Below are 26,927 nucleotides of genomic sequence, written 5' to 3'. Positions count from 1 at the left end.
GCACTGAATGATGTTCTATAACCAGACTAGAGCTTGAGCCTTTGCCCAATCTAGGCAGTAGGCCCTGTCCTGGCTGGTGAGTAGTTAGGAATTTGTACTGGGGAGGAGAGGCCTCAGCACAGCCTAGCTGTTTCTCTTTCCCCCAGAAGCATCTCATTCCTCTCCATTGCTATGCCATGAACCATGCACCTGAGCAACAGCCTGCTCCAAACTACTCCTGGGGGAATTCTGCGCCAAAAAATTAAAAATTCTGCACACAATATTTTTAAATTCTGCAAAATTCTTTATATTTTATTTGTCAGAATAACACAATATAATCACACCTGTTTCAATTATTTTGGTAATTTATTTCAAAATACCTGTTAGCAAGTATGTCTGTAACAATACAGACAATGAAAAAGATTTAGGATTTTTTTTTTTGGTCAAATAGAATCCTTACTAGGCATATAAATACAGAACTTTGAGTAATTCATTTAAACTACAATACAGAACCATATTTTCCACCTCCCCCCTCAGAAGCAGTGCAAAGGCCTGTGGGAGTCAGGGGTAACAGGAGCTGAGGAAGAGGGATGGATCCTAGGAGTGAACTTGGAGGATTGTTTGGTGTGGGTGGGAAAAATATGGAAGGAGTGTTTTGGGGGGCGGGGCAGGGAGGAATTGTTAAGGAGTCTCCCCCATGTAGATCTTGTTTGACTCCTAGCCCCTCCCATTCAGTCAGGCACATTTGCCCTTGTCCCCATGTGTCCTTGCACCCCCTCCCCCTGTCCCCATGTGTCCCTCCACCTGCATTCAGACACCCTTTATGTGTCCCTGCACTCTCCCATGTGTTCCTGCACTCCCTCCCCCATCTCCATGGGTCTCTGTGCCCCCTCAGCAACTCCTCTTCTCTCATGTGGCCCTGCACCCCCTCCCCACTGTCCCCATGTTGCCCTGCACCTCCACTCCCATTCAGCCCCTGCCCCAGTCTGTCCTCCCCCAATAGCCCTTATGACCCCCAGTCTCTGACCTCCCAGCCCAATGCTGGCTATCCCCCCATCTTCTACACGGCCTGACAAGTGCTGCCAGGCAGGCAACCTCTTCCCTTCCTTATACACAGCTGGCGCTGCGCCTACCCTGGAGTGGCAGCTCTGTTCTAGCATCACAGTGGCCTCTGCTGGGCAAAAGGTGGAACTGCAGCAACTTTCTGGCAGAGGTTATTTTAGCGTCCATCTCATGCTGCACCCACCTGGCATGTTTCCAGCTCACTCGGCCCCTCTCCCTGGCAACTGGGCCTGGGCGGGGAGTGGAGGGGGTGGGTGGGACAGATCTGCTTTTCTTGCAGGGTGAGGGTGGCTGCTCTGGGTTGCTGCCTTTGTGCAGGGGAGGAGGTGAAGGCCTGTGTGGCAGGTAACTCTGGTGGGTTGAGGGGAGTGCGGCAGCCCCAGGTCGGGCACGGGGGGCGGCGGGGTGTGTGTGTGACTGGGGAAGGCGCTGGGAGGCAGTTTTCTCTGCTCAGCCTGAATTGTGGGTAGTGCCCGCACCCCTCCCCTTGCTGAGGTGTCTGTGAGTCCCCCCACCCAGAGGTGGCCCAGAGGTACATGATCCTGACTCCTGTGGCCCCAGACCCCCCAGTGGGATTGGCTGCCCTGGCCCAGCCAGGTGGGGATGAAAGATTCCTGCAGCCAGAGGATATGCATTGAGTGGTCATGTGCCCCCTGCCCATCTTTAAATTCTGTCCCCCCACTCCCAACATTTACATGTCATCTCTGGCATGGCTGCTTCCTGCTGTAGCCTGCAGCTCAGCCTGCCCATGGGCTCTTCCCCAGACTACTCCTCTGCAGAACAAACTAATTCTGTGGAACAAGAGAAACAAAAGGCCCCGTACCAGGCTACCTGCCACAAGGCAGTGCTGGGTTTTACGAGTTGCTGATCAGGCGCTGGCCCTCACCCATCATTCCTTTGCAGGGCCCGCGCGAGGGTCCTCTCCCACACCACTGCAACTACTGACCAAGGGCGGGGGGATTCACCATCACTGACAATGGTCAAATCCAGCTGGGATGTTTGTCTACCAGCTCTCTGCTAGGAATACTGTGGGGGCAGGTCTCTGGCCTGTGTTACAGAGTTTCACAATGATCCCTTCTGGCCTGGGAATCGCTGCATCTCCCAAAGCCAGTGCGACTGAATTGGCCTTTCCCCTTGTAATGCCTCTGGCCAGGCTTGACATCTCGCCTAGTTGTACCCCCTACTTGGTCAGCGTGGGGGCTGTCCATAGGTGCTGACTTTTATTTTTCCCTGGGGGTGCAGCATCCTCATTCCACCCCGAGGCCCCACCCTGCTCTGCCCCCTCCCCAAGGCCCTGCCCTCGCTGTGCCTCTTCCTGTTCCAGCTCCAGCCCATGCCTCGAAGCTCCCGCCTACTTGCACTTGCCACTCTCCTCCCTCCCCCAAGTGTTTCCGCCAGCTACTGAACAGCTGTGGCTACTGAGTGCAGAGCACCCACTATTTTTTTCCTTGGGTGCATGAGCCCCAGAGCACCCACGGAGTCAGCACCCATGTGTCTGTCTGCCCATCATAGGTGGGTGGTCAGTGTCCCTGGGTGGGGTATCGCTGGTGAGTAGTCAGTGTCCTTGGGTTATATCTTTTTTGTGTGGACTGGTACTTAGCCTGATTCACAAGTGTAGGGCCAGAGCTCATTATGCAATATATTCTGAGCAGCTCTTATGTGAGAATGGCCACACTGAGTCATGCCAATGGTCCTTCTAGCTCAGTATCCTGATTGCCAACAGTGGCCTAGACCAGGTGAGCTTCAGAGACACACATTGAGTGGTCCATCCAGGGCCGGTGCAAGGATACTTTGCACCCTAGGCAAAACATCCAACTTACGGCTCTCCTCCCTCACTCCTCCCCACAGAGCATCAATTATAAACTTTCAAAAATGAATACTGCATAATATAGCATTGTTCATTAGAATTAATATACGTTCGGCTTGAAAATTTATTAATTTCATTATTTAGTCTACATATTTAATGAAAATAAATGAATAACCTGACAGGATGTGGGGCTGGCTGGCTTCAGTCGGGGGGGGGGGTGCAGCAGGGGTTGGCTGGAGACAAGGGGGTTCAGGGCTGGCTGCGGGCAGGGCAGGGAGTGTCGGGCTGGCTGTGGGCAAGGCAGGGAGTGTCAGGCTGGCTGTGGGCAGGGCAGGAGGGTGCGGCAGGGGCTGGCTGGAGACAGGGGGTGCGGGGCTGGCTAGAGGCAGGGCAGGGGGTGTGGGGCTGGCTGCAGGCAGGGGGTGCAGCAGGGGCTGGGTGGAAGCAGGACAAGGGGGTGCGAGGCTGGCTGACTGGCTGTGGGCAGGGGGTGTGGGGCTGGCTGTGGGCAGGGTGGCAGGTACCGGGGCCGTCCATAGATATTCTGGGGCCATACACTGCCCCCAGCTCCGTGTGCAGGTGGTGGAGACCCCCGTGGTGCACCAGAGGTTGGTCTTGGCGGAAGTCACCAGGGTCGGAGACCTCCTGGACTACGCCCGGGGAGACTGGCTGGACCACCTGACGCTTGCTCGGAGTATGGGGCTCTCCAGACCTTGTACTCCCTGGCACGTACTACAGGAGGTGGAGGTCGCTTTGCCGCCCGCTGCTCGGGCCTACCTCGACCGGGTCCTGCGAGAGGGCATGCCCCGCCTACCCACCACCCCAGGCCCTCCGGACCTTTTCATCTGGCCCCTGCCCCATTGACTCGACCGGCCTCCCCGCCCCTTCTCCGCAAGCCGGCTGCATGATCTGCAGCTGGTCCGCTTCCAAACTGCTCCAAGGAAACATCTCTACACACTTGTCCTCCACATGCTTCACTTCCTCACCCTCGTATCCCGCCCCAACACAGAGTGACGAGACCTCCTGCCACCTCTCGAGGGTGAGGAGCCCTGGTGGGCCAGCCTCTACTCTACCCTGGTCCGAGGCTCACCGGGGATATCAGTTGGCGGCTCCTTCACAGGGCCGTGAGCACGGGCGTGTATGTGGCACGGTTTACCCCTGTCCCAGACACTTGCCCCTTCTGCGGTGTGAGGGAGACCCTGGTGCACATTTACTTAGAGTGTGCCAGGTTGCAGCCCTATATCGGCTCCTTACCAATATCCTGTTACATTTCTCGCTGCACTTTTCCCCTCACCTCCTTCTCTATGCACTCCCTATCCGTGGCCCCACAAAGTTGCAGGACCTCCTGGTCAACCTCCTCTTTCCCTGGCAAAAATGACCATCTACACAACCAGGGAGAGGAGGTTGTCCGATGGGGACTCCTGTGACTGTGGGGCTTGTTTCCGATCCTTAGTCCATTTACATATCTGGGCAGAGTTCCTCTGAGTCGTGTTCACTGGCTCCCTTGATGCCTTTGAGGAGCAGTGGGTGCTGTCTGAGGTTCTCTGCTTGGTGTCCCCGTCAGGCTCCCTTCTTATGACCCTCTGACCGCACTCCTGTCTCCGTTCTCTTATTAGTTGTCCCCCGGAATCAGTGGGGTTCTGAGGTCCTGTAGATCCTCCCCTTAGGCTGGGAGGGGGTCCTTTAGCATTGGGTGGGCTTCTGCCTGCCCAGCTCCCAGAAACCCAATTGATACACCGCCCCCGCCCCCCGCACTGGCTTTGAGGGCAGGGGGGAAACCACCTCCCAATACTCCACAGTGGCACAGCCTGGGGCCGGGTCTCTGCACTTCCCCCTGCCTGTGAGTGCAGGCTGGCCCTGCTGCAAAGCTCAGGAGAGTGGGGGGCCGGGGCGGGCTGAACAAGGGCAGGGGCCCTGGAGAAGAGCCAGAGCAGCAGGGAGCAGTGCAGCGCCCTCAGCGGCCGAAGGAGGAATGACATCACTTCTCACCTGGCTGGAGCTGATCAAAGCCACAGCACCGGGTGAGCTTTTTGGCACCCTCAAATCTTGGCGCCCTAGGTGGCCGCCTAGTTTGCCTAATGGTTGCACCAGCCCTGGGTCCATCCCATCAGCCACACCGAGGTTCTGGCAATTAGTGGCTAGAGACACTCAGAGCAAGGTGTCGCATCCCTGACCAGCCTGTCAAATAGCCATTCATGGACCTATCCCCCAGGAACGTCTCTAGTTCTGTTGTAGTGCTGGCCTTCACAACATCCCCTGGCAAAGAGTTCCACATGTTGACTGTGTATTGTGTGGAGAAGTACTTCTGTCTGTTTGTTTTAAACCTGCTGCCTATTAATGTCATTGGATTACACCTGATTTGTGTGTTATGTAAAAAAAAAGAATAAATTATACTTCCCTATTTACTTTCTCCACATCATTCACAATTCTATAGACCTCTATCATGTCCCCGCTTAGTCGTCTCTTTTCCAAGCTGAAAAGTCCCAGTGTTTTAATCTCTCCTTCTCATGTCTGAGTCCCTTGTGATGGATTCCCACCCTTCTCCAGGATGCACCTGTTGTACTGGGGTTCCACTGAGCCTGTTCCACCAGCCTGAGCTCCCTCATCTTGTCCTGCTGCACGCGCACACACCCCCCCCCCCGCAGAATGACACCGATACTGAAATTGGTGCTGCATGGGAAGGCTTTCAGCTAGGGAATTGCCCAGCGCTCACATGCACGCCCCCTCTGTAGTGTAAACCCAAAATTGTCTTGTCTTGTGCTGCACAGGAATCTGGACAGCGCAAGCTCAGGAAATCTGCCCACTCCCTCAGTGTGGAGGAAGATATGCACAGCTTTTTGCACCCTCCCGCCCCCCAGTTACGAATTACACAAACTAGTTTGGGAATAAACAAAAAACAAGTTTAACATAAAAGGTAGATTTTAAGGGCTAGCAAACAAAACAAAGCAGATTACTGAGCAAATAAAACAAACACGCAGACTAAGTTCAATACATTAAAGAAAATGGCTACAAATAATAATTTCTCATCCTAAAATGTTGTTTTAAGCAGATTGCAGAATTTCTTTGTGTACAGACAGCTCTTGCTTGCAGTTTAAAACTCCAAGTATATCCCTCATGGGCCAGACACCGTTCCCAGCCTGGGTTCAGTACTTCCCCGTCCCTTCCCTTTTGTCTTTGTTTCTTTGATGTCTCAAGCAGTCATCTTGGGTGGGGATTCAGTGTAGAACGAACCAAGATTACTTTCCTTCCCAGCCTTAAACAGGATTTGCATATGGTGGGATGGTGGGAATCCTTTGTCTCCCAGTTTGACGACAGCCCCCCCCTTAATGGAAAAACACTAGAAGTACAAAATGGTGTCCAGTACCACGTGACAGGCTGTTTGCATACTGTCTGGTGGGCATTCCCCAGGTGAACACACAGTTGTAATTGTTACATAGTCAATATTCCTAACTTCAGATTCAGAAATGATACATGCATATGAATTGGCTAATCATATTCAGTAAATGAGAACCTTTCCAATGATACCTCACATGACCCATCTTTCATAAAATGGAAAGTGCAACATGCTCCACTTAGGAAGGAACAATCAGTTTCACACATACAGAATGGGAAGAGACTGTCTAGGAAGGAGTACGGCAGAAAGGGATCTAGTGCAGGGGTAGGCAACCTATGGCACAGGTGCCAAAGGCGGCATGCAAGCTGATTTTCAGTGGCACTCACACTGCCTGGGTCCTGGCCACTGGTCCGGGGGGCTCTGCATTTTAATTTAACTTTAAATGAAGTTTCTTAAACATCTTAAAAACCTTATTTACTTTATATACAACAATAGTTTAGTTATATATTATAGACTTATAGAAAGCGACCTGCTAAAAAGGTTAAAATGGATCATTGGCAGGTGAAACCTTAAATTAGAGTGAATAAATGAAGACTCGGCACAGCACTTCTGAAAGGTGGTCGACCCCTGATCTAGGTGTTATAGTGGACCACATGCTAAATATGAGCCAACAGTGTGATGCTGTTGCAAAAAAAGCAAAGGTGATTCTGAAATGCATTAACAGGTGTGTTGTGAGCAAGACACGAGAAGTCATTCTTCCGCTCTACTCTGCGCTGGTTAGGCCTCAACTGGAGTATTGTGTCCAGTTCTGGGCAAAGCATTTCAAGAAAGATGTGGAGAAATTGGAGAGGGTCCAGAAAAGAGCAACAAGAATGATTAAAGGTCTTGAGAACATGACCTACGAAGGAAGGCTGAAAGAATTGGGTTTGTTTAGTTTGGAAAAGAGAAGCCTGAGAGGGGACATGATAGCAGTTTTCAGGTATCTAAAAGGGTGTCATCAGGAGAAAGGAGAAAACTTGTTTACCTTAGCCTCTAAGGATAGAACAAGAAGCAATGGGCTTAAACTGCAGCAAGGGAGGTTTAGGTTGGACATTAGGAAAAAGTTCCTAATGTCAGGGTGGTTAAACACTGGAATAAATTGCTTAGGAAGGTTGTAGAATCTCCATATCTGGTGATATTTAAGAGTAGGTTAGATAAATATCTATCCAGGATGGTCTAGACAATATTTGGTCCTGCCATGACGGCAGGGGACTGGACTTGATGACCTCTCGAGGTCCCTTCCAGTCTTAGAGTCTATGAATCTAAAAAAAAATACATCTTACATATGTCATATTTCTATGAAGAATACAGGGCATAATGTCACATTCCCTCATACACCACCCAAGGACCATGCCTCTTAGCATAGACAGCCCTGGTGTATGGCAAAGGACTGGCCAACAGACGCTTTGAGAAGGTCTGGCTGCTGTATGGCTCTCAAATGTGTACCTAGACAAGCCCTTGAGAGGATATCACCTTGTGGAAAAGGGGAAAGAGGGGGGTCACTTGGTGATACGTAAGAAAACTATTGAGAAAGATGCTGCTATCATGGAAATAGATGCCAGTGGAGCAAAACCCCTACCATTAACCAGTTGGAGGTGGAGTGCTGGGCATGGGCCCAGCTAAGCTAATCAGTGCCCCTTCGCGCAGTGCAGCTTTTGGGGTGTCAGTGTCTCTGGGTAGAGACTTTGCTCTTACGCTATGTCTGGGAGCCACTGTCTTAGTGGGCCAGTAGAAAGGCCCAGACATGTATGTTTGCCTAGGAACAGGGAGGGGTTAATCTGGCCCTAGCCATGTGCCACCATTGCCCTTCTAGGCTGTTACACTTATGTGCCACAGGACTCAGGAGATGGGCACTACCTTTCTCCACCACCCCAATGGCCAGGCCCCTCTCAGAAGCCTGTGATGTCCAGGCTCCCCGCCCCTCCAGGAGCCTATGATGGCCAGGCCCTCCCCCGCACCAGCCTGGATGGCCAGGTGCTCCCCCCCCACCCAGCAGTCTGTGATGGCCAAGCGCTCCCCCCGACAGGGGTCTGTGATGGCAAGATCCCTCCCGTCCCCTGCCCCATGACTCCGTGATGGCAAGACCCTTCCCCACCCAGGAGCCTGTGATGGCCAGACCCTCTCCGCCCAGGAGTCTCTGATGGCCAGGACCCCCTCCCCCCAAGTCCTGTGATGGCCTGGCCCTCCCTATCCCCATGGCGCGCTGTGACTGTGTCGAGGACAGCAGGAGCGAGTTGGGCCTTGTTTTCTTTCCTTGTGGGTGCAATAAGCAAATCCCAGCACTCTTGCTGGGCTGGAACTGGCCGCCTGCCCAGAGTTAGGAAGCACAGAGGAATGAGACTCCGCTTGGGCAGCTCTGTGCACAATGCCCAAATATAGACATTTTGCTGGGTCCCAAGAAGCCAGCTTTGGAACCAGATTCAGCAGCCGGCAGCATCTGCAGCTAATGCGGGGTATGAGCCTGACTCAGCCATCTGCTGCAGGGATCAGCTGAATGAGCAGCAAGGCCTGGCCAGGGAGGGGCACCTCTGGCTTGGTGCAGCCCTGAGCCCATCTTTCCCAGTGAGCTGGCTGGCTATGTGTTTGCACGCACATGCATGGAAGTATCTGGGTGTAGGTGGGGATGCACATATGTGTTTCTGTGTGCATGTGTACACCTAGGCATATGTCTGTGCGTGCTGGGATGTCCATATGGCAAACCCTTATGCGGCGTTCCCACCGGCATTTTGTTAAATGGGGCCTTTTCCATGGTCCCCTCTGAAAACTCCTCTCTTATACGTGAGCTAAGCCCAGAGCCCGATCAGGTAGCAACAGCCTCATTGTGAGTGCTGGAGAATACAAAAGCCCTACAAGGAAGGATCCATCCCCCCACCAGCCCTTTAGGAGCGCATTGGCTAGGGTGAGCCATCCTGAGACTAACCTGTCAGGTGGGGGTGTTGCTGTGGGATGCAGACTCTGGGCTTGGGAGTCAGCCGCCTCCTCCCAGCATAGGGTGGGGATGAAGTGCCCATGCTGATATTTTGGGCTCAGCCTTTGGTCCCATTGCCAGTGCTGAGGCGTTCCTGACACATGGGCCGTCCCAGTGGGGCAGAGGAGTAGCTCTGCAGTGGCTTTGTCCTTGCTTGGAAAGGACTCAGAGGACAGTGTTGGGCAAGTGCTTGTTTGCCTGTAAGGTTCTCTCAGCTGAGGGTGTGTGGTGGAGGGGTGGTGTGTGGGGAAGGAGGGTGTGTGGGTGTGCTGGCAGCAAGTGTTCTGGGTGTCTGTGGGTTGTGTGGAGGGGGAGCTACGCTGCAGTGATGGCTTTGCGCCTGGTTGACACCACAGCCTTGGCTGTTCTCTGGAAGATCTCTAAGCTCCAGAGTCAGAGCCCCGTGCTACAATAGTGCCTCCCCTCCTGATGGTCATCAACCCACCTTCACCCTCCACCCCAGCTGCAGGAGGTTCAGCACCAAATCTCTGCCCCTCCTGGACACTGTAGAAAGGCTGCTACTGCCATGAGGTTCTGTAGCTTGGTCCTCCATTGGCTGTTCGGCTCTGCAGACTTGGATTCATCTGCTGGACTTAGGTTACCAGGGAAAATCAGTTTTGAGTTTATGAAGCTTTGACCCAGCCTCGATGCCTGGCCCTGCCATTCATCAAGTGTATGGAGGGCCCAGCTAGTCTCATTGCTTCTGGGTTTCACTGGAGACTCTCCACTGGAGTCAGCGGCGAGTGTGGCCCTATGGTGACCAGGTGTCCGGTTTTTGACCAGAACACCCGGTCGAAAAGGGATTCTGGCTGCTCTGGTCAGCACCGCCGACTGGGCCGTTAAAAGTCTGGTTGGTGCTGCAGCGCTAAGGCAGGCTAGTCCCTACCTATCCTGGCACTGTGCTACGCGGCGCCCCAGAAGCTGCCAAAAGGTCCGGGTCCTAGGCGGGGGCGTGGGGCTCTGTGTGCCCTGTCCCCGCCCCAAGCACTGGGAACCAGCCAATGGGAGCTTGGGGGGAGGTGCCTGTGGGCAAGAGTGGCACGTAGAGCCTCCTGCTCCCCCCCACCTAAGACCTGGACCTTCTGGCTGTTTCCAGGGCACCATGCAGCACGGTGCCAGGAGAGGCAGGCAGTCTGCCATAGCCCCACTGACTGAGAGCTGCCTGAGATAAGCCCATGCCCCAACCCTGAGCCCCAACCTCCAAACCTGGAGCACCCTCCTACACCCCAAACCCCTCATCTCCAGCCCACCACCCCAGAGACCACACCCCCAGCTGGAGTTCTCACCCCCTCCCACAGCCCAACTCCCTGCCCCAGCCCAGAGCTCCATCTCGCACCCGGAATCATAGGTGCCGACTCCGTGAGTGCTCCAGGGCTGGAGCACCCATGGGGAAAAATTGGTGGAAGCTCTGCACCCATCGGCAGCTCCCTGCTCCGCCACTCCAGCTCACCTCCGCCTCTGCTCCACCTCCTCCCCTGAACACACTGCTTCTCCTCCCTCCCTCCCAGTGCTTGCGCCACAAAACAGCAGTTTCGTGCAGCAAGCCTGGGAGGGAAGGGGGGAATGTGGCACGCTTGTGGGAGGAGGTGGTGCCGGGATTTGGGGAGGGATCCAATAGGGGCAGAGTTAGGGCGGAGACTTTGGCGCAGAGTGGAGTCAAGGCAAGGGCAGGGCCGGGGGCACAAGCATCCACTAGAGAAAAAAAAGTTGGCGCCTGTGCCCTGAATCCCTCATTTCTGGCCCCACCCCGGAGCCTGCACCCTCAGTTAGAGCCCTCACCACCTCCCATATCTCAACTCGCCTCAGCCCAGTGCAAGTGAGTGAGGGTGGGAGAGAGCAAGCCACGGACGGAAGGGGAATGTAGTGAGCGGGGGGTGGGGCCTCAGGGCAGGGGCAGAGCTAGGGTGTTCAGTTTTGTGTGACTAGAAAGTTGGTAACCCTACCCCCAGTTTGCACTGGACAAACAAGGAGCGACTCAGGCCAGAGCCTCCAGTCACTGTCCTTTACTTTGCAGTGGTTAGTTGCTCTGCTCTGGGAGGTTTGCCCAGCAACTCTGGACTTTCCCAGCAGTTGAGCATTTATCTTAATGTGCCTGAAACCCTCAGCATCCCCCATCAGGAGAAGGAGTTTCCTTCCAACAACCAGCAGGAGCAGCAGAATTCCCATTTAAACATCTATTTACACAAGGAACAATGTGTTCCCAAATCAGCCATGTACATAGATGCAATAGTTCCCTCTGGTGCAAATTCTCCGTGGTGGTTTAATTCCAACCCAGGCCAGTCACATTACCATTAGTGCCACTGGCACACCCACAGCCAGGGCCAATCTTCACCAGCAGCCAAAGGCAGGAGTCCTGCTGCTGCAGAGCTGCCCTGCTCTGGTCAACTCTGCAGCAAGCCCCAGGTGGGCTGTTTTCCCCCAACCCCAGAGCCATCCATATTGATCACAGGCAGTGTTTGGTGAGCTTTATTAGTGACACAGTGGGTGATGTTGTACATGGTGCAAACAGGTTTTACCATCACAGAGGACAGAGCTGAGAACAGCTGCAGTGTTTGCTTGTAGCTTCACACTTTTCAATGTATTCTCCACAATGTCCTTCCCTTCCTGCAAGGCAGGATGAAGCCCCCACTGGGTGGTTCTGGGGGAACATGACTTGGCTTGTTTATAAATCAGCATCTCCAGCACTCAAAAAGCCCTTTGCAGACACTAATGAAATGCTCCCCACCCCCCAAGATGGGCATTAGTCCCTTGTTATACCGAGAGATACTGAAGCAGCGAGGTTACGTTACTTTGCTAGGGCTACAGGGAGTCAATATCACTGGTGGGTTAGAACTGAGCTGTTCCTGGCTCTGAGGTCTACGCTATTCATTGGCACACACTGCCTGTGCCTTTGAGACAATGGGGCAAGACAGCTCAGAGCATGGGATGGGCAGGTAACTTGTACTTTGTGCAGTAGCAGAGCATGCAACATTGTCCCCCACATCTTCAAGATGCTGCTGGCAGGTCTTTTGAGTGGGTTACTCATGAGCATCACTGGGTGTTGGGCCAGCTCAGTGACTGGGTCTTGCTCTGTCAGGCCACAGGGAGATCAGGGATTGGCACTTGTTGAGATCCCCCAGACCTGACGTGGGGTCTCAGATGGATGCAGTATCAACATGCTTAGTCTAGGGGGTGGGGAATGGGAGCTTGTGCTGCTCTGAAGCACCTTGTTTGGCCAAGCTAGGGTCAGGTTCATCCAGCTGCCTAGCAAGCTTGGGTGTAAGCAGGGTGACCAGACAGCAAGTGTGAAAAATCGGGACGGGGTGGGGGGTAATAGGAGCCTATATAAGAAAAAGACCTGAAAATCGGGATTGTCCCTATAAAATCGGGACATCTGATCACCATAGTTGCAACTCCCAGTGCCAAAACCTAGCTCAGGCTCTCAACTCTGGAGATCCCTGGTTGATTGCTGATGTCAGCCAAGAGGGCAGCTGCCACAAAGCCCTGAAGGAGGCAGGTGTTATGTGTCTGACACTGACATGAGAACTTGGGGTGTTGGTCAGACCTGAAAGCACAGTGCTTTCATTTCTCATTGGACAGCCTGGAGGGCCATTTGCTCCTCAGGTCATGCTTGGCAGCAAGCAAGCCATGCTTGGAGCAAGTCATGCTTGGCAGCCTGCCTGTGCAGTGTGTGAGAGCCCAAGCTCGCTGCAGCACATTCCCACTGTCCAATGGCAGAACAACTACACCAGTCTTATGTATTTATCCATCAGCATGGAGAAGTGAGAACAGAGCCCTTCCAGTGCTGCTTCATAACAGCCAGTGCCCATGGTTGGCGTTCTGCTTTCATGGGCCCTGCCCAGCTTACTGTGCTACTGCACCATGCAGCATCTGGGCCTGCACCACGCCTTGAGCCCACTGCGCTCACACTTGGCCGTATCAAGCAGCTGCAAAGGCCCAGTCCCTGGCGACCAAGCACAGCAAGGCAGACGAGGCCCCAGCTGAGCACACTTGCATATTGATCAACACATTGGCAGAGCTGTGCCTTGGGCTGGCCACGCCTGCTGCCCCCTTTCAGAAACTGGGGCTTGCAGGACCTGAGATGGCTTCTGGACTTGGGTGCAGCTACAGGCACCAGCAGGTGAGTCAGGCATAGGCGCTGACTCCATCGGTGCTCCAGGGCTGGAGGCTCCAGGGCAGAAGCACCCATGGAAAAAAATTAGTGGATGCTCAGCAAACACCAGCAACCAGTTCTTCCCCCCACCCAGCACCTCCCACCCACCTGCTGCCCTGCCGATCAACTCCTCCCCCTCCCTCCAAGCGCCGCCCGCTCACTGCAATCAGCTGTTCTGTGGTGTGCAGGAGGTTCTGGGGGAGTGGGAGGAGCAGGGACAGGGTGTGCTTGGGAGTGGGGGCAGAACTGGGTGGGAAGAGACAGGGCGGGGGTAGGCGTGGAGTGGGGGCAGGGCCTGGGGCAGATCAGGGGTTGAGCACCCCCCAGGGCAAGGAAGAAGCCAGTGCCTGTGGAGTCAGGTGCTATGTTGTGACATTGAGCAGTGGGAGGTTTCCCTCATGCTGATGCATTGTCGCCCCTCAGTTCATCTCACCCAGGCTCAGGAGGGCCACAGGCCAGCAGCACGTCAACAGCCCCCTGCTTTCTCATTGTTGGCCATCTGATGGGGCTCTGAGAACAGCCTGGGCCTGGGACAGTGCTCCACTGGGGCCCTGCCCTGTGCTTTGGCAAGAACAGCTCAGCAGGGAATTGCCCTCCCCTCCAAGACAGCAGTTCTCAGGGCCCCCTCTCCCCAACAATGGTGGCTGAGGGTACCTGGTCTACTGTGAAAATGACACAGCATTTGGCCAAATGGGATTTAAAGGCATGCAAAGCAATGAGCCCAGAGAATGGGCATGGACAGGTAGGCATGGGGCACACAAGGGCAGACCCCAGGGTGTGATTCCCTAGACCTCCCTGCTACACCGACGCAGACCTCCCCAGCTCCTCATGCGCAGCCCCCACTGCTCCTCTGACACAGACCCTTGCCCTGCTCCTCTGACACAGACCCTCCCCTCTCTCCTCAGGTGCTGCCCCCCCTCTGCTCCTCTGACACAGACCCTCACCCTGCTCCTCAGGCCCAGCCCCCTCCCCCACTCCTCTGACACAGACCACCCTCCTCCCGCTCCTTAGGCCCAGCCCCTCCTCTGCTCCTCTGGCACCACCCCGCTCCCCCAAGCCACTGAGCCAGACCTCCATGCTTTCTCTACTGGCGCAGACTCCCCTGCTTCTGCTCCACCAGCACAGGACCCACCCTCCTGCTCCCCTGCCCAGCACAGACCCCACCCTTCTCTGCTCCACTGACAGACACCCCCCTCCACTGGCACACAGGCCCCTCATCCTCACACACTTATTCACTCCACACTGAGTGGTGCACAACAAGCAACTTTCAGCATTAACCCTGAGCTATTTCTTCCAGAGGGTTAGGGGCCATTGGAAAGCAGCACTGCATCTGCAGCTGTTCCTGTGCTAAGGTCGCGTAAATCTCCTGGGAGTTCAGAGCCTCCTTGGAAAGTTACAGTCTGTGAAACCAATAGCGAGACAAATCCAGTTGCCTGCACCCCCGAGAAAAGCAGAGCATGCGCCAGCCAGGCTGGGCTGCCCTTGAGGTACATGTGCTGGTGCCACCTCTGAACCTGCCCTCCATTGTGCTCTGCTGAAGGGCAGGTGTGTGGGGAGCACGCACAGCCCCACGGCCATTGACAAAGCTGAGCTAGAGCACACACATGTCACATGCAAAGTGAGGGCTCTGGGCATGCTAGGCTACAGCCTGCAGGCCAAGCACATCCTTCCCAGTGCCTCCCTCAAGGACAGCTGGGTCTGAAAACCAGGATCAGTGTTCTCTCAGCAAAAACCCTGCTTTCTGCTTGCCAGTCCCAAAGCCCCATCCCATGCGTGTCCAGCACTAAGGGCAGCAGCACAGTGACAGCAGGATCAGTCATGTAAAGCATGGCAGTAGACAGTGGCTCCACTGAGCCCTGAAGATATTGAGGGGAGGTGACATCTCTGGGCCAGCCCTCTGCACATTTCAGTTATTTCTTTGCACAAAATATCAGCATCAGGTGTATCTCCCCAGCCCCCCCAACACATTCAGCCAATACTAACTGTCTGTAGCAGTCAGTATCTCTCCCCTTGCATCGTATGCTCCCTTTTCCTTTTCAGGGCACTGGAGATCCTGAACCCACAGAGAGGTGGCAATTCATTTCTGCCCCAAGCATTCTCCTGAGTTTGGTTCTGCATCACTCTAGACAATGTCCCGCTGCCAGTTCTGCCCGACAGCCTCCAAGCCAAGAGCAAAGCAAGGCTTTTTGGGGTGTAGGTTGCTGTCCGTGTGCTGTTCTGTATTGGCAGAGCCACGCAGTTCTGGAGATGTGGACCCAGACATTCAGGGACGTCCATCCTGCATCTGCTGCACTTGGTAACTACTCATGCTCCAAACTCTGTCAGCAGCAACAGGAACAAACACCCTCCCCCCATTCTTGCAACCCTGCCCCCATCTTGCATTGGCACGTCGCACGCTGGTGCTGGCTAAAAGAAAGAGCTTTAAGATTTTTTAAATTGTAAAAATGAATACCAGGTCTGCCGCACACCATCTAATGACCCCAGGGCCCTTCTCAGGGCTGGCCCCCTCAGTTGGACCCCACAGAGAACACTGCTCCTCCAGCTCTGGGGCAGGCAGGTGGCCATTGCAGAGTCCCCAAGGACTGGTCATGTAAACAGTCATAAGAAAGGCTAACGTCCTATTTTCTGCCACAGGTCTCATCCATGCAGGAGATCCAGCTTCCACGTTCTATTGCAATAGTTTTGGGACCTCCACCTGCCAAGATAAAAGGGTTGGTTACCCTTCGGCACAGGACTGGAACCAAGGGGTTACTGGAATGGGTTGGGCTTGTTTGTTTTTAAATGAATTGAGTGTGAGCCAGGTGTTGCATTAGTAGCCATGGGGAGTGACTCTCTCTCCAGTGGGCAGGCAGCAGCAGCAGCTAAGGGCTCTTTTCCCTGTCCCAGCTCAAGAGGGTCAAGGGGAGTTCAGTCTCCATGGTCCATTCAGTCTGTGCCTCTCACTGATGCCAGAAAACCAGTTGCAATATGGGCAACTCAGGTGGGGCTTGCAATTCCCCAAGCCACTGCTGAGAGACATGCCCTGGGCACCCCATTACTATTCACCTGAGTCACCAGCCTTCACATTTGACACTAACAGGAGATCTCTGTCCTCACATTGAGCCAGACAGAGCCTGTTGTGTATCACCTGGGTTCAGACATCGGCACTGGGCTGAGATGGCGAAAAAGACAGATGTTCACCCCACTAACACCTGGCTCAGCTGAGTCCCATGGCACATGCCCAGTTATCTGTGGCTGGGTTATTGAGGGAGAAGTTGTAGAAAATCCTCAACCTCAGACTGTAGAAATGCCCTAGAGTCACCATTGTCGGCTGGTGACTCACAGGAAGTTTCAGGCTATTAAACTCATCTGAAGCCAAACCTTGGTCCCCCAGCAACTAGCCATTGACTTAAACGGGTGAGACCAGAATTTGGCTACTGAAAAGAATACAGCAAAACTGCTCAGGAGCCTTCAGCCAGTTGCTTTGGGGTTACCAGGCTTTGCCGAGGCAAATGGCAAGAGGATCTAGGGAACTGACTAACGTGCCAGAATTCCATTTCAGAGATTGTTTCTGATTGGCTAGCACACTCCAAAGCAGGTTAGCCTCCCTTTATTCAGTACTCAGGTGACATGAACGTGGTGTCCAAATGTGCTTGGACTCAAACACGTGAGGGGGAGGGGGTGCTGTCGGAATCTAAAGCTAGACCTGAAATCTTGGGTCACCCAATGAACCTGGTAATGTTCTGTGGAGATCCCAGCTCCTTGTTTCTCACTTGCCTTCTTTAGCTGTTTGACATTGCTGGATCGAATGGCCGCCAACAGCTGGTCCCTTGAGTTCTTCTCCTGAGCAGGAAGTGCCTTCTCCACCATCTTCCTCTGGGTGGCTGGAGAGAGAGAATTCCTTATATTTTCATTGATCAGGGGTGGAGCTAGTGGAGGTGGGGGTGGGGGAGGTGCAGCTGGAGGCCCACCCTTCTTAGGAGAACTTTTAGGGGAAGACCACGGGGAAGATTTTGGGGATGACTGTGGCGAAGGCTTGGGGGACGCCTTTAGCAAGCCGCCTGCCTTTGGCACCTCTAGCAGGTCCTTCTTCTCACTACGTTCCTGAACCTGCTTCTGTTCCTGTAGGCGTTTCTGCCTTTGCTTGTCCATGTTCCTACTCAGCAGGTTTGTGACTGTCATGCGGGGACCTGCCAGTTCAAAATGATAGCCCAGTTTCAGGAGGGTGGTATTCTCCTTCAGCAGCTTGGCTATCTCCATCTCTGTCTTCCCCCCGCAGATGTGTCTCTGGTTATGGAAACGCAGCTCTGTCAGGGTGTTGTTCTGCAGCAGGGCACGGAAGATGGCCAGGATCCCTTTACCTGTGATGTGGTTAGAGTCCAGATTGATGCTGGTTAGTGTCTTGTTTGATTTCAACATAATGGCGATGGCAAATGCTACATGGTCATCAGCTCGGGTATTGGCCAGTGAAAACACTTTGACCACGGTGTTAAATTCCAAGGCCTCTGTGAAGCGCACCAGGATTTCACTGGTGATGCAGTCGGAGTTATTGACATTGACTTCCTTCATCTCTGGATCATTATTCTTCACTCTTTCTAAGGGCTCATCAAAGATACTGGAAGCTGCTTCTTCCTCTTCATTGGTCTGGCTTGGGGGGCTATCCACAGGTTTTGAGGAGCTGTTTTCTGGGATCTGTTTAGGCTCTGTCTCTGGTGCTGGAGGAGCCTTTTCCTCAGTGACATCTTTGGAGTCTGTTAGTGATTTCTCCTTACCATCAACCTTTGAGTATTTCTTTAAAGCTGAACACCTTTCTTCTTCTTTACTCTCCTTTTCTCTCTTTTCTTCTCCTTTTCTATTTCTTCCTAGCTCTTTCTTTGGTGCTGCACTCTTCTCTTCTTCCTTTCTGTCCTTTCCTAGCTCTTTCTTTGGTGCTGCACTCTTCTCTTCTCCCTTTCTGTCCTTTCCTAGCTCTTTCTTTGGTGCTGCACTCTTCTCTTCTTCCTTTCTGTCCTTTCCTAGCTCTTTCTTTGGTGCTGCACTCTTCTCTACTACCTTTCTGTCCTTTCCTATGAGTTTTTTGTCAATGGCCTTGTCTTTGTCCTTGAGGGCCTTTTCTCCTTTGGGTTTTTCATTGCATTTACTCTCTAATTCTTCCTTCCCCTTGTAACTTGTTTTTTGAGCACATTCTCCTTTGTTACGTTCTTTTCCTAGATCAAAGTCTCGTTTCCTGACAAGGTCTTGGGAACGAGCTTCCTTGCCCTTTCCTTCCAGGTTCCTGGGGTCTCTCTTCCTCTCTGCTGGCATCCCTTCCTAATGAGAAAGAAAATCAGAGAAAGAAACAGCAAACTATTAGATACAACTCTGTGAAATTCACAAGCTGACATGGTGTTCTCCAAATGGCAGGGATAAGAATCAGATTGATCATATGATGATCAATGGCAAATGGTGATGCTCACTGGCAAATGTGAAATTTAGAAGGGGTGCAGATGTTGGCAGTGACCACCACCTTGTGACAGCCTTCATCAAGCTAAAACTGAGAAGTGTGGGTCCACCAAACAAGGGACATAGACGTTATCATGTTAACAAGTTAAACGTCCCTGAAATACAGAAAGCCTTCATTTTACAGTTAAAGAACAGGCTTCAGGCACTTGCAGACGATGAAGAGGAGGGGAATGCAGATGAGGGAATCAACAAGAAGTGGGACAAAGTAATAACAATCTATAAACAGAGCAGTGAAGCTTGTCTAGGCTACAGGCAGAAGAGAAGGAAGGAGTGGATTACACCCAGCACATGGAATGCCACAGAAACCAGACGAGCTCTGAAGAAAAAAGTTTTAGACACAAAATCCCAGAAGCTAAAGGACAAATACCACAAGCAGTATAGCAGGGCACACCAGGAGGTCACACATCTTGTGAGAGTGGACAAACGACATTATATTGATAATCTGGAACACAAGCAGAGGATGAAGCTACTCGTGGTGAACAAGGAACTGTTTAAAAAATGATGTGACTTATCAGTGCAAACGTCACACACCAACAAACACACTCATCAGCAACAAACAAGTCCACCCACTGACAACAGAAAAAGAACAAGAAATATGCTGGAGAGAGCACTTCAAAGGATTGCTGAACAGGGAGCAAAGAGGAAACAAACGTCTGGAAGGCAGAAGAAGATCTTGATATCAACACAGACACCCCAACTAAGGAAGAGATCATCGATGCCATCAAATCCTTAAAAAATGGGAAAGCTCCTGGCAAGGACAACTTGAATGCAGAATTGTTCAAGGTAAATCCTGAGTTAGCAGCATCTATCCTGACCCCTCTGTTTACATCAGTCTAGGAAAGGGAAAAAGTGCCAGATGAGTGGACCAATGGGGTTATACTGAAGATACCACAGAAAAATGCTCTGAGTGATTGTAATAACAGGCATGGTATAACATTTTTATCTGTGCCAAGCAAGGTATTGTGTAAGATCATAGTCCAGTGTATATCAGAAACAGCTGATAGCATTCTCAGAAAGAGAAAGCTGGTTTTTGGAAAGAGTGGATGGACGGACCAGATCCTCACTCTACAAAACATAATAGAACAATGCTCAGAATGACAATGGCAACTCTACATAAACTTCATAGACTTTGAGAAGACTTTTGATAGCATTCAGAGGACCAGCCTATGGTGTATTCTGCAGGCATATGGAATTCCTCTCCGTATAATCAACATCACCAAAAGCTTCTATTTCAACTTTACATGCAATGTTGATCACAGTGAGCTGTTTTGAAGTCAAAACAAGAGTATGTCAGGATGTATCATGTCTGCAATCCTCTTCAGCATTGCCATTGACTGGGTAGTGCGGCGCACAACAGAAGACATGCCAAGAGGCATAGATGACACTCTTCTTATCCCTTGAAGACCTGGACTTCACAGATCATATTCTCCTATCACATATCCAACACCATATACAAGAAAAAACAACCTGACTCAATACATTCAGCTAGCAAATCGGACTGAAAATCAACCATAATAAGACAGATATCATGACCCTTAATATTGCCTCACCATCACCAGTATGGATAGAGGATTATATTCTCACCAATGTCGAAACATTCACATACTTGGGCAGCACCATCAGCCAGGATGGTGGAACAAGCCAGGACATCCAGAACAGAATCAGTAAAGCCAGGAACACCTTCAGGAGCTTAAATACAGTCTGGAAATCATCAAAATACAACACCAAAACCAAACTCAAGATTTATCAGAGCTGTGTTTATACTTTATAGTGCAGAATGCTGGGGAATGAGAAAGTATGACATGCCCAAACTGTCTTCATTCCACACAAGCTGCCTCAGAAAAATCCTCCCTATCTGTTGGCCCAGAACAATCTCAGACCAAGACCTATTCACATAGTGCAGCCAAGAAAATATTAGCATTATCATTGCCAGGAGGCGTTGGAGATGGATTGGCCATGTGCTTTAGATGGAAACTGATTCCATCACCAGAGTAGCAATAAGCTGGACACCTGAAGGCAAGCGAAAACGAGGCCACCTGAAAACAACATGGCAAAGAGCTGTGGAACCTGAGCTGAAAAACCTGGGGCACAGCTGGGGAACCATTGAAAGACTTGCCAGAAACAGACAGGAGTGGAGGAGCTTCATCGCTGCCCCAAATGCCAGAGGATACTAACTAACTAACTAATATAATTAATGCCAAAACAACATGGGTTTATAGAAATAGATCCTGCCAAACTATCTTTTTTTGAGGCGATGACAAGTTTGGTTGATAATAATAGTGTTGATGTAATTTAGTGTTGATGTAATTTACCTACACTTCTGTAAGGCGTTTGATTTGGAACCGCACCACATTTTGATTATAAAACTAGAATGATATCAAATTAACCTGGTACACATTAAATGGACTAAAATCTAGTGAGTTCCACAGTCTAATTACATGTAGTGTGAAAATATATTTCCTATTATCAGTTTTAAATTTCTCACCTTTCATTTTAATTGCGTCCCCTTGTTCTTCTGTTATGAGAAGGGACAAAAGAAGCTCCCAATCTCCCTTCTCTAGGCTAATCATTTTTTCCTATCCTCATTGCCTTTCTTATGAAGCAATCACAAACTTTTCAATCTTTCTTCATAGGAGAATTTTTCCAGGCCCTTCATCATTCTAGTTGCCCTTCTCTGAATGCTCTCTGGTTCTGCAATATCCTGTTGGAGATGGAGAGATCAGTGCTGCAAACAGTTTGAAAATGAGGCAGCACTTTTGATTTCTATAATGACATTATGATACTTTATGTATTATTCTCCATCCCGTTGCTTATGTCTCCTAACATTATGTTTGCTTCTTTGATGACAGATGGATGTTGAGCCAAAATCTCATTGAGCTTCGGCAATGACATCCAGGTCCTATTCCTGACATTATGCAGTTAGTATAGCAGTCTGAAAGGTACATGAGTACTTCACATTTTCCGCTACGGTGGGCATTACTTTGCATTTATTGACACTGAAATTAATTTGCCATGGTGTTGCCCATTCCCCTAGCTTGTTAGGTCTCTTTGAAAGTTCCTCACAGTTCTCTGTGATCCTGATTAACCTAAAGCAGTGGTTCCTCAACTTGATCCGCTGCTTGTGCTGGAAGTGGCAGCCAGTATGTCCCTCGGCCCGCGCCGCTTCCAGCAGCTCCCATTGGCCTGGAGCAGCGAACCACAGCCACTGGGAGCCATGATCGGCAGAACCTGCAGACGTGGCAGGTAAACAAACTGGCCCGGCCCACCAGGGCTTTCCCTGCACAAGTGGTGGGACAAATTTGGGAACCACTGACCTAAAGAATTCTGTGTCATATTCACTGCTCATGCCCCTTTCCAGCTCATTAATAAATATAGTGAACAAGACAGGGCCTAGTACAGAATGTCAGGCTCTCACTATTCACTTTTTGTCAGAATGAAAATGGTCAGTTAGTTCTATTCTTTGTTTTGATCCACGACAATACTTTCCTTTCATTGCATGACTAGCTAGCTTCTTTAGTTGCCTTTTGTGTAGGACCTTGTCAAAAGCCTTTGAAAGTTTAAATTGTCAACCAGTTCTCCTTTATCGACTACTTTACTGACAATTTCAAAGTTTTCTAATAGATTAGTGAGACATGATTTTCCTTAGCAGAAAGGATGCAGTGCTGCTTAGATCTTATATGTAGCGTGATCTTACAATTTTATTATTCTATGTTTGATCATAATTTCAACCAATTTACCAGGTACAAATGTAAGGCTCATTGGTCTGTAATTCCTTAGATTGCCTTTAGAACCTTTTATAAATATTCCAAGCTTCCATGCTGGAGTGCATGCCTAGAGCAGGGCCTAACAGTGCCCAGCCCCACCAAGCTAAAGAAACACGGGATTAAGTGGGTGGCTCCCCCACAGCAGTCTGGCACATGTTCATCTGGGTAGATCAACTAGAGTTGTAATATGAGGCTGCCATACCACTTTTGAATGTATCTATTTTTTCCCAGTCTGTCCTCTTCTGACTCCTCATTCTCTGATAGTATCTCATCTTTATTACCAGGAAAGAGTGTATTTGTAGTAGGAATCTCCCCAACTTTCCCCACAGGGAAGACTGATGCAAAGAAATTATGCTGCTTCTCACCAACGTCCTTATCTTCCTTAGTTGCTCCTAGTCCTTTTAACCCCTGGTGATCCAGCAGACACACTGTTGTTTTTGCAGGCTTCCTGCTTCTGACACACTTAAAGAATTTCTTGTAGTTTGTGTTTATTGTTTGCTCTTCAAAACCCATCTTAGCCTCCCTATTTTCTTGTACAAATATCCTGATGTTGTTTAGGCTCTTTTTCATTGGCTTAATGAGGGTTAGATTTCCACATCCTGGAGGATCTCCATTTGACTCAAATAACCTCTCCTGGTGTGTTTGTTTTCTTGTGGCTTAGGATTTGTCTTCTATTCTTTATGTGCCTCACAGAGACACAACACAGCCAGTCTACTCAAAGCAAACACCCAGGACAGCTGTTCTACAGCTCCCTGGAACCCCATGATCAGACTGCTCAGCGCTTGCACAGCACCCCAGCCTCTGTCACTTGGAGGCCACATTTGGAGGGGTGGCTTGGGTTGTTTGTTTGTTGGGTGAATTAAAATCCTCCTGTCAATTCTGGGCCTAAGGCCTGTTAGTTTAACCTGCATTGTACTCTCCCGTGGTTCACAAAGTGCAGTGGGACTGCTCCTTGGGATCCACTGCAGTTAGTTTGGTTCTGTCTTTGTGCATCAGGTAGCTTATGAGGGGTGGGATCAGATCTGTGTGTCACTCATTGATCCTGGGAGAGTTTCTGCCTCCTCTAAGAGTTCAGAAGGGAACAGAGCGGGCTGAGCCTAGTGGCGAGGTGGGAAAGGTTTTCTGTCTGACAACAGGCAAAGAGGAACATTGCCTTGCACTATAGCTAACAGGGAGTCACCCCCACCACACAGGTAGGTGCTCAGCTGGGCTCAGAGCTTTACCTACATGAATTAACCTGGGTCCCCTTCCTGTTCTGGCCCGCAGGGCTTAGCGCTGCAGGGGGGGAGAAAAGCATGCCCCAGAGGACTTGGCAACACCACAGATTTGTTTCTGAACAGAGTGGTGTGGAGGAGTTGGCAGAGGCAGCACCATCACCGGGGGCCCTTTGAGGTGTAGGGAAAAGGAGAAGAAATGAGGCTCTGTCCTGCTCTGATGTAGGAACCTGCCAATAGTGTTCTCAGCTGCAGGGAACTCCAGAGCTGCTGGCACTGAACTGCAACCAAAGCCCAGAACCTGGAGATGGGCCAGCACAAAATCCCAGTCCAAAGACCTCTGTGGAAGTTTGCAGTCAACACTGTTCCCCTTCTGTATAATGGGCCAGCCCCCAGCTGTGAACGCCCCTGCCTGCAGAGATCTTCGGCTCTGACTCCGGCCCATCTCCATCCCAACTGTTTCCCTGCTGTGCAGTGTGCAGTTCGCAAACCCAGGGTTAAGTGAATTCCACAAAGACAGACGTTTTTCTGTGGAAAAATCTGGCCTGGCTCTAAGTGCGTGTGGAGCTGCCCTTGGAAACTGTTTGTACTTGGAGCACACACAGATGCCATTTGGGATGGGAGTTCTGTTTACTTCATTTAGAGACTTCTTGGCTGCTCATCTCAGATCTAAACAAGGAGCAGAAGTGCATACACCAGACTGAGCAACAGCCCCGCAGCAGCTCCTCCTGCCAATTCCATGTGCTCCAGCCTGGAATGCAAACTAGCCCCTGCAGCCACCCACCTGGGAGAGGAGATGCTTAGCTGCTCAGGGAGGCAGCCTTGGGGCTTCACCAACCTGCAGCCCAGCTCCTCCGCCTTCTAATTCTGGATGCAGCTGCTGGGAGCAGGCAGCTTGAGCTCACCTTGGGTGATGACATTTCCCCTCAATCAAGGCGAGAGCCCCTTTCTGAGATATAGGTGGTGATATCTCCATCTCTGGAACAAAAATGACTAATCCATGTTGGTTGCTGCCAGACACTTTCTTTGCTTCAAGCAGAAGCAAATGAGGCTCATTCTTGTCTTCAAATCAGGGATCTCAGCAGCAGGCCCAGGAGTTCTCCCGCAGCCATCGTACACCGATCCTGTCCCAGCTTCCCAGTGAGGGGCACTTGCATGGTAATATGATCCCTTTGCTCCCCTTGGTACCAGCCCCATCCTCAGTAAATGCTTCTCTTTTGCCTCAGGAATCCTCTTCTCCTGCTCTATCCACAATGTCCCATCTCCAACACCACCCTTTGCCAGAGAAACACCTTCCCTTCTCCACAGCAACTCCATTCACCCTCTCCAGCCTCCCGGTAATGAACTACCCCTCCATGAACCACTGCTCCTCCAGCCTCTTCCTCTTGGCAGAGACCCTGCCTCCTTGGCTTTAGCTACTACCCCATGTCCCCATTATTGCGAGTATCCCCCAGACACTAGGACATCACCCAGCGCCCCAGCCTGTGTCTCGCTGCATAGCTCAGGAGGCGTTCCTGTGTCCTGTTACATGAGGTGGAATAAGCCTCAGGCTCATCACACATGTAGATGGCAGGTGCACAAGTGCAGGGACTTCCTCTCGCTGGGAGCATTAGTACAAGAACAGTGCAGTCTCAGAGACACTGTTATCCCAGGGAAGCCATAGTCAGGACAGCACCACATTCCTATTACAACAGTGTTTGAGTGGATGGGAACTCCCTCACTCATTGCACTTTGGTGTGGCACTGTCACTGGTGTGGTTAACCCACCCCACTGAACCCCTACACAGCCATATCACCCGGCCTCCACCCCCACTGAGCCCCTACACAGCCATATCACCCGGCCTCCACCCCCACTGAGCCCCTACACAGCCATATCACCCGGCCTCCACCCCCACTGAGCCCCTACACAGCCATACCACCCGGCCTCCACCCCCACTGAGCCCCTACACAGCCATATCACCTAGCTACATGGGGCATGATGCTGGGAGATACTTTTATGACCCAGTCTATAGTATTACATGACCAAGGATACTCTGATCTCCTGGGTCAGGTTGAGTTAGCCATTTGCACATTGGTTGTCTGTCTCTTTGTGTTCACCTGTTTTGTCTTGTGAGTGTCTTGGGGCAGGGAGTGTCCCAGTTTGTCTGTACCCCGCATAATGGGTCCCACTCCTCCTGAGGCCCTTGGCACTACTGAAATATGGATCAATAATAATAGTATTCATGGACATGGGTGGGGGTTGGAAGAACGTTTGTCCCCCACACTCTGATGTGACCCAAGCAGATGGGCACTGGTAATAGCTGGCATTCCGGGAGTTCCACTTGTCCTCCTGCCTCAAGTAGAAGGAATCCCATCTCCCCTGATCTTTTCAGCTCTTTATGCAAGTGCCAGCTGCTCACTCCACATGCCGGCAGCTCTGAAATCTTTCTTTCTTTCTCACCTCAGCCAGTGCAGCTTGGCACATTGGAGACTCTTGAGCCCCTCCAAGTCCTTTACGTTCAAATCAGCAAGAGTCTGGGCACACCTGGGACCCAAGGCCGCCTGGTGTCATATGGCTGAGCAGCAAAAAATGAGGACTCCCTGGAGTAAGGGAGGCTGTGAAGGAAGATGGTGAGAGAGAAGGAGCTGGAACACGTCCTGCATTGGGAGTGGCAGAAAGAAAGAGTAGGAGATAGGTCTCCCCCAAATCTGAAGAGACTAGAGCAAAATAGAACACGGGGCAGATCCAGGCTTAGCAAATCTGCAACAGAAGCAACAGTTCCTATCGCTTCCAGCACAGTAACACCTAACTGCCATTGTTCTCCATCACATTCCTATCTTTCCAGATACCAGCATGCATGTTTAACTCCTGGGCCCACTGCAGGGTCTGCTACAAGTTTCATCTTCACAAAGACTCCAATAAGCATCATCTTGAGTTTCTTTGCTCTGGCAATAGCAGAGCCTCAGGAATTCGTCCTGGGGAAAGCAACAACATTTCCAAGAGGCATAAACTGGCTGTGAAGTATCTGTCCTGGCAAAGCTGATCATTGGAGTTATGGCTACGAAAATGATTTTCACATCACTTCTTCTGGAGTTCTCTGAAATCACTATTCTTCCCTAATGTCCAAAGCCAAGCACAGCCACCCAC

The 26,927-nt window shown here is 51.4% G+C and overlaps 1 protein-coding gene across 1 annotated transcript in view; it reads right to left on the bottom strand.

Moving 5' to 3' along the window:
- Positions 1-14,439: 14,439 nt before the first annotated feature.
- Positions 14,440-26,927, bottom strand: part of LMOD1 (leiomodin 1) — a 51,816-nt gene continuing 39,328 nt past the window's right edge. The window contains exons 2-3 of the mRNA XM_032764995.2: positions 17,099-18,631; positions 14,440-16,037 (exon numbers count right to left, since the gene is read on the bottom strand). Of these exons, the coding sequence (XP_032620886.1) occupies positions 16,011-16,037; positions 17,099-18,631 (1,560 nt within the window). The 3' untranslated portion in view covers positions 14,440-16,010. The remainder of the gene's footprint in view (positions 16,038-17,098; positions 18,632-26,927) is intronic.

Source organism: Chelonoidis abingdonii, chromosome 4 (assembly GCF_003597395.2).
Source record: "Chelonoidis abingdonii isolate Lonesome George chromosome 4, CheloAbing_2.0, whole genome shotgun sequence".
Lineage (NCBI taxonomy): Eukaryota > Metazoa > Chordata > Testudines > Testudinidae > Chelonoidis > Chelonoidis abingdonii.
This window is presented reverse-complemented; position numbering and strand designations above follow the sequence as displayed.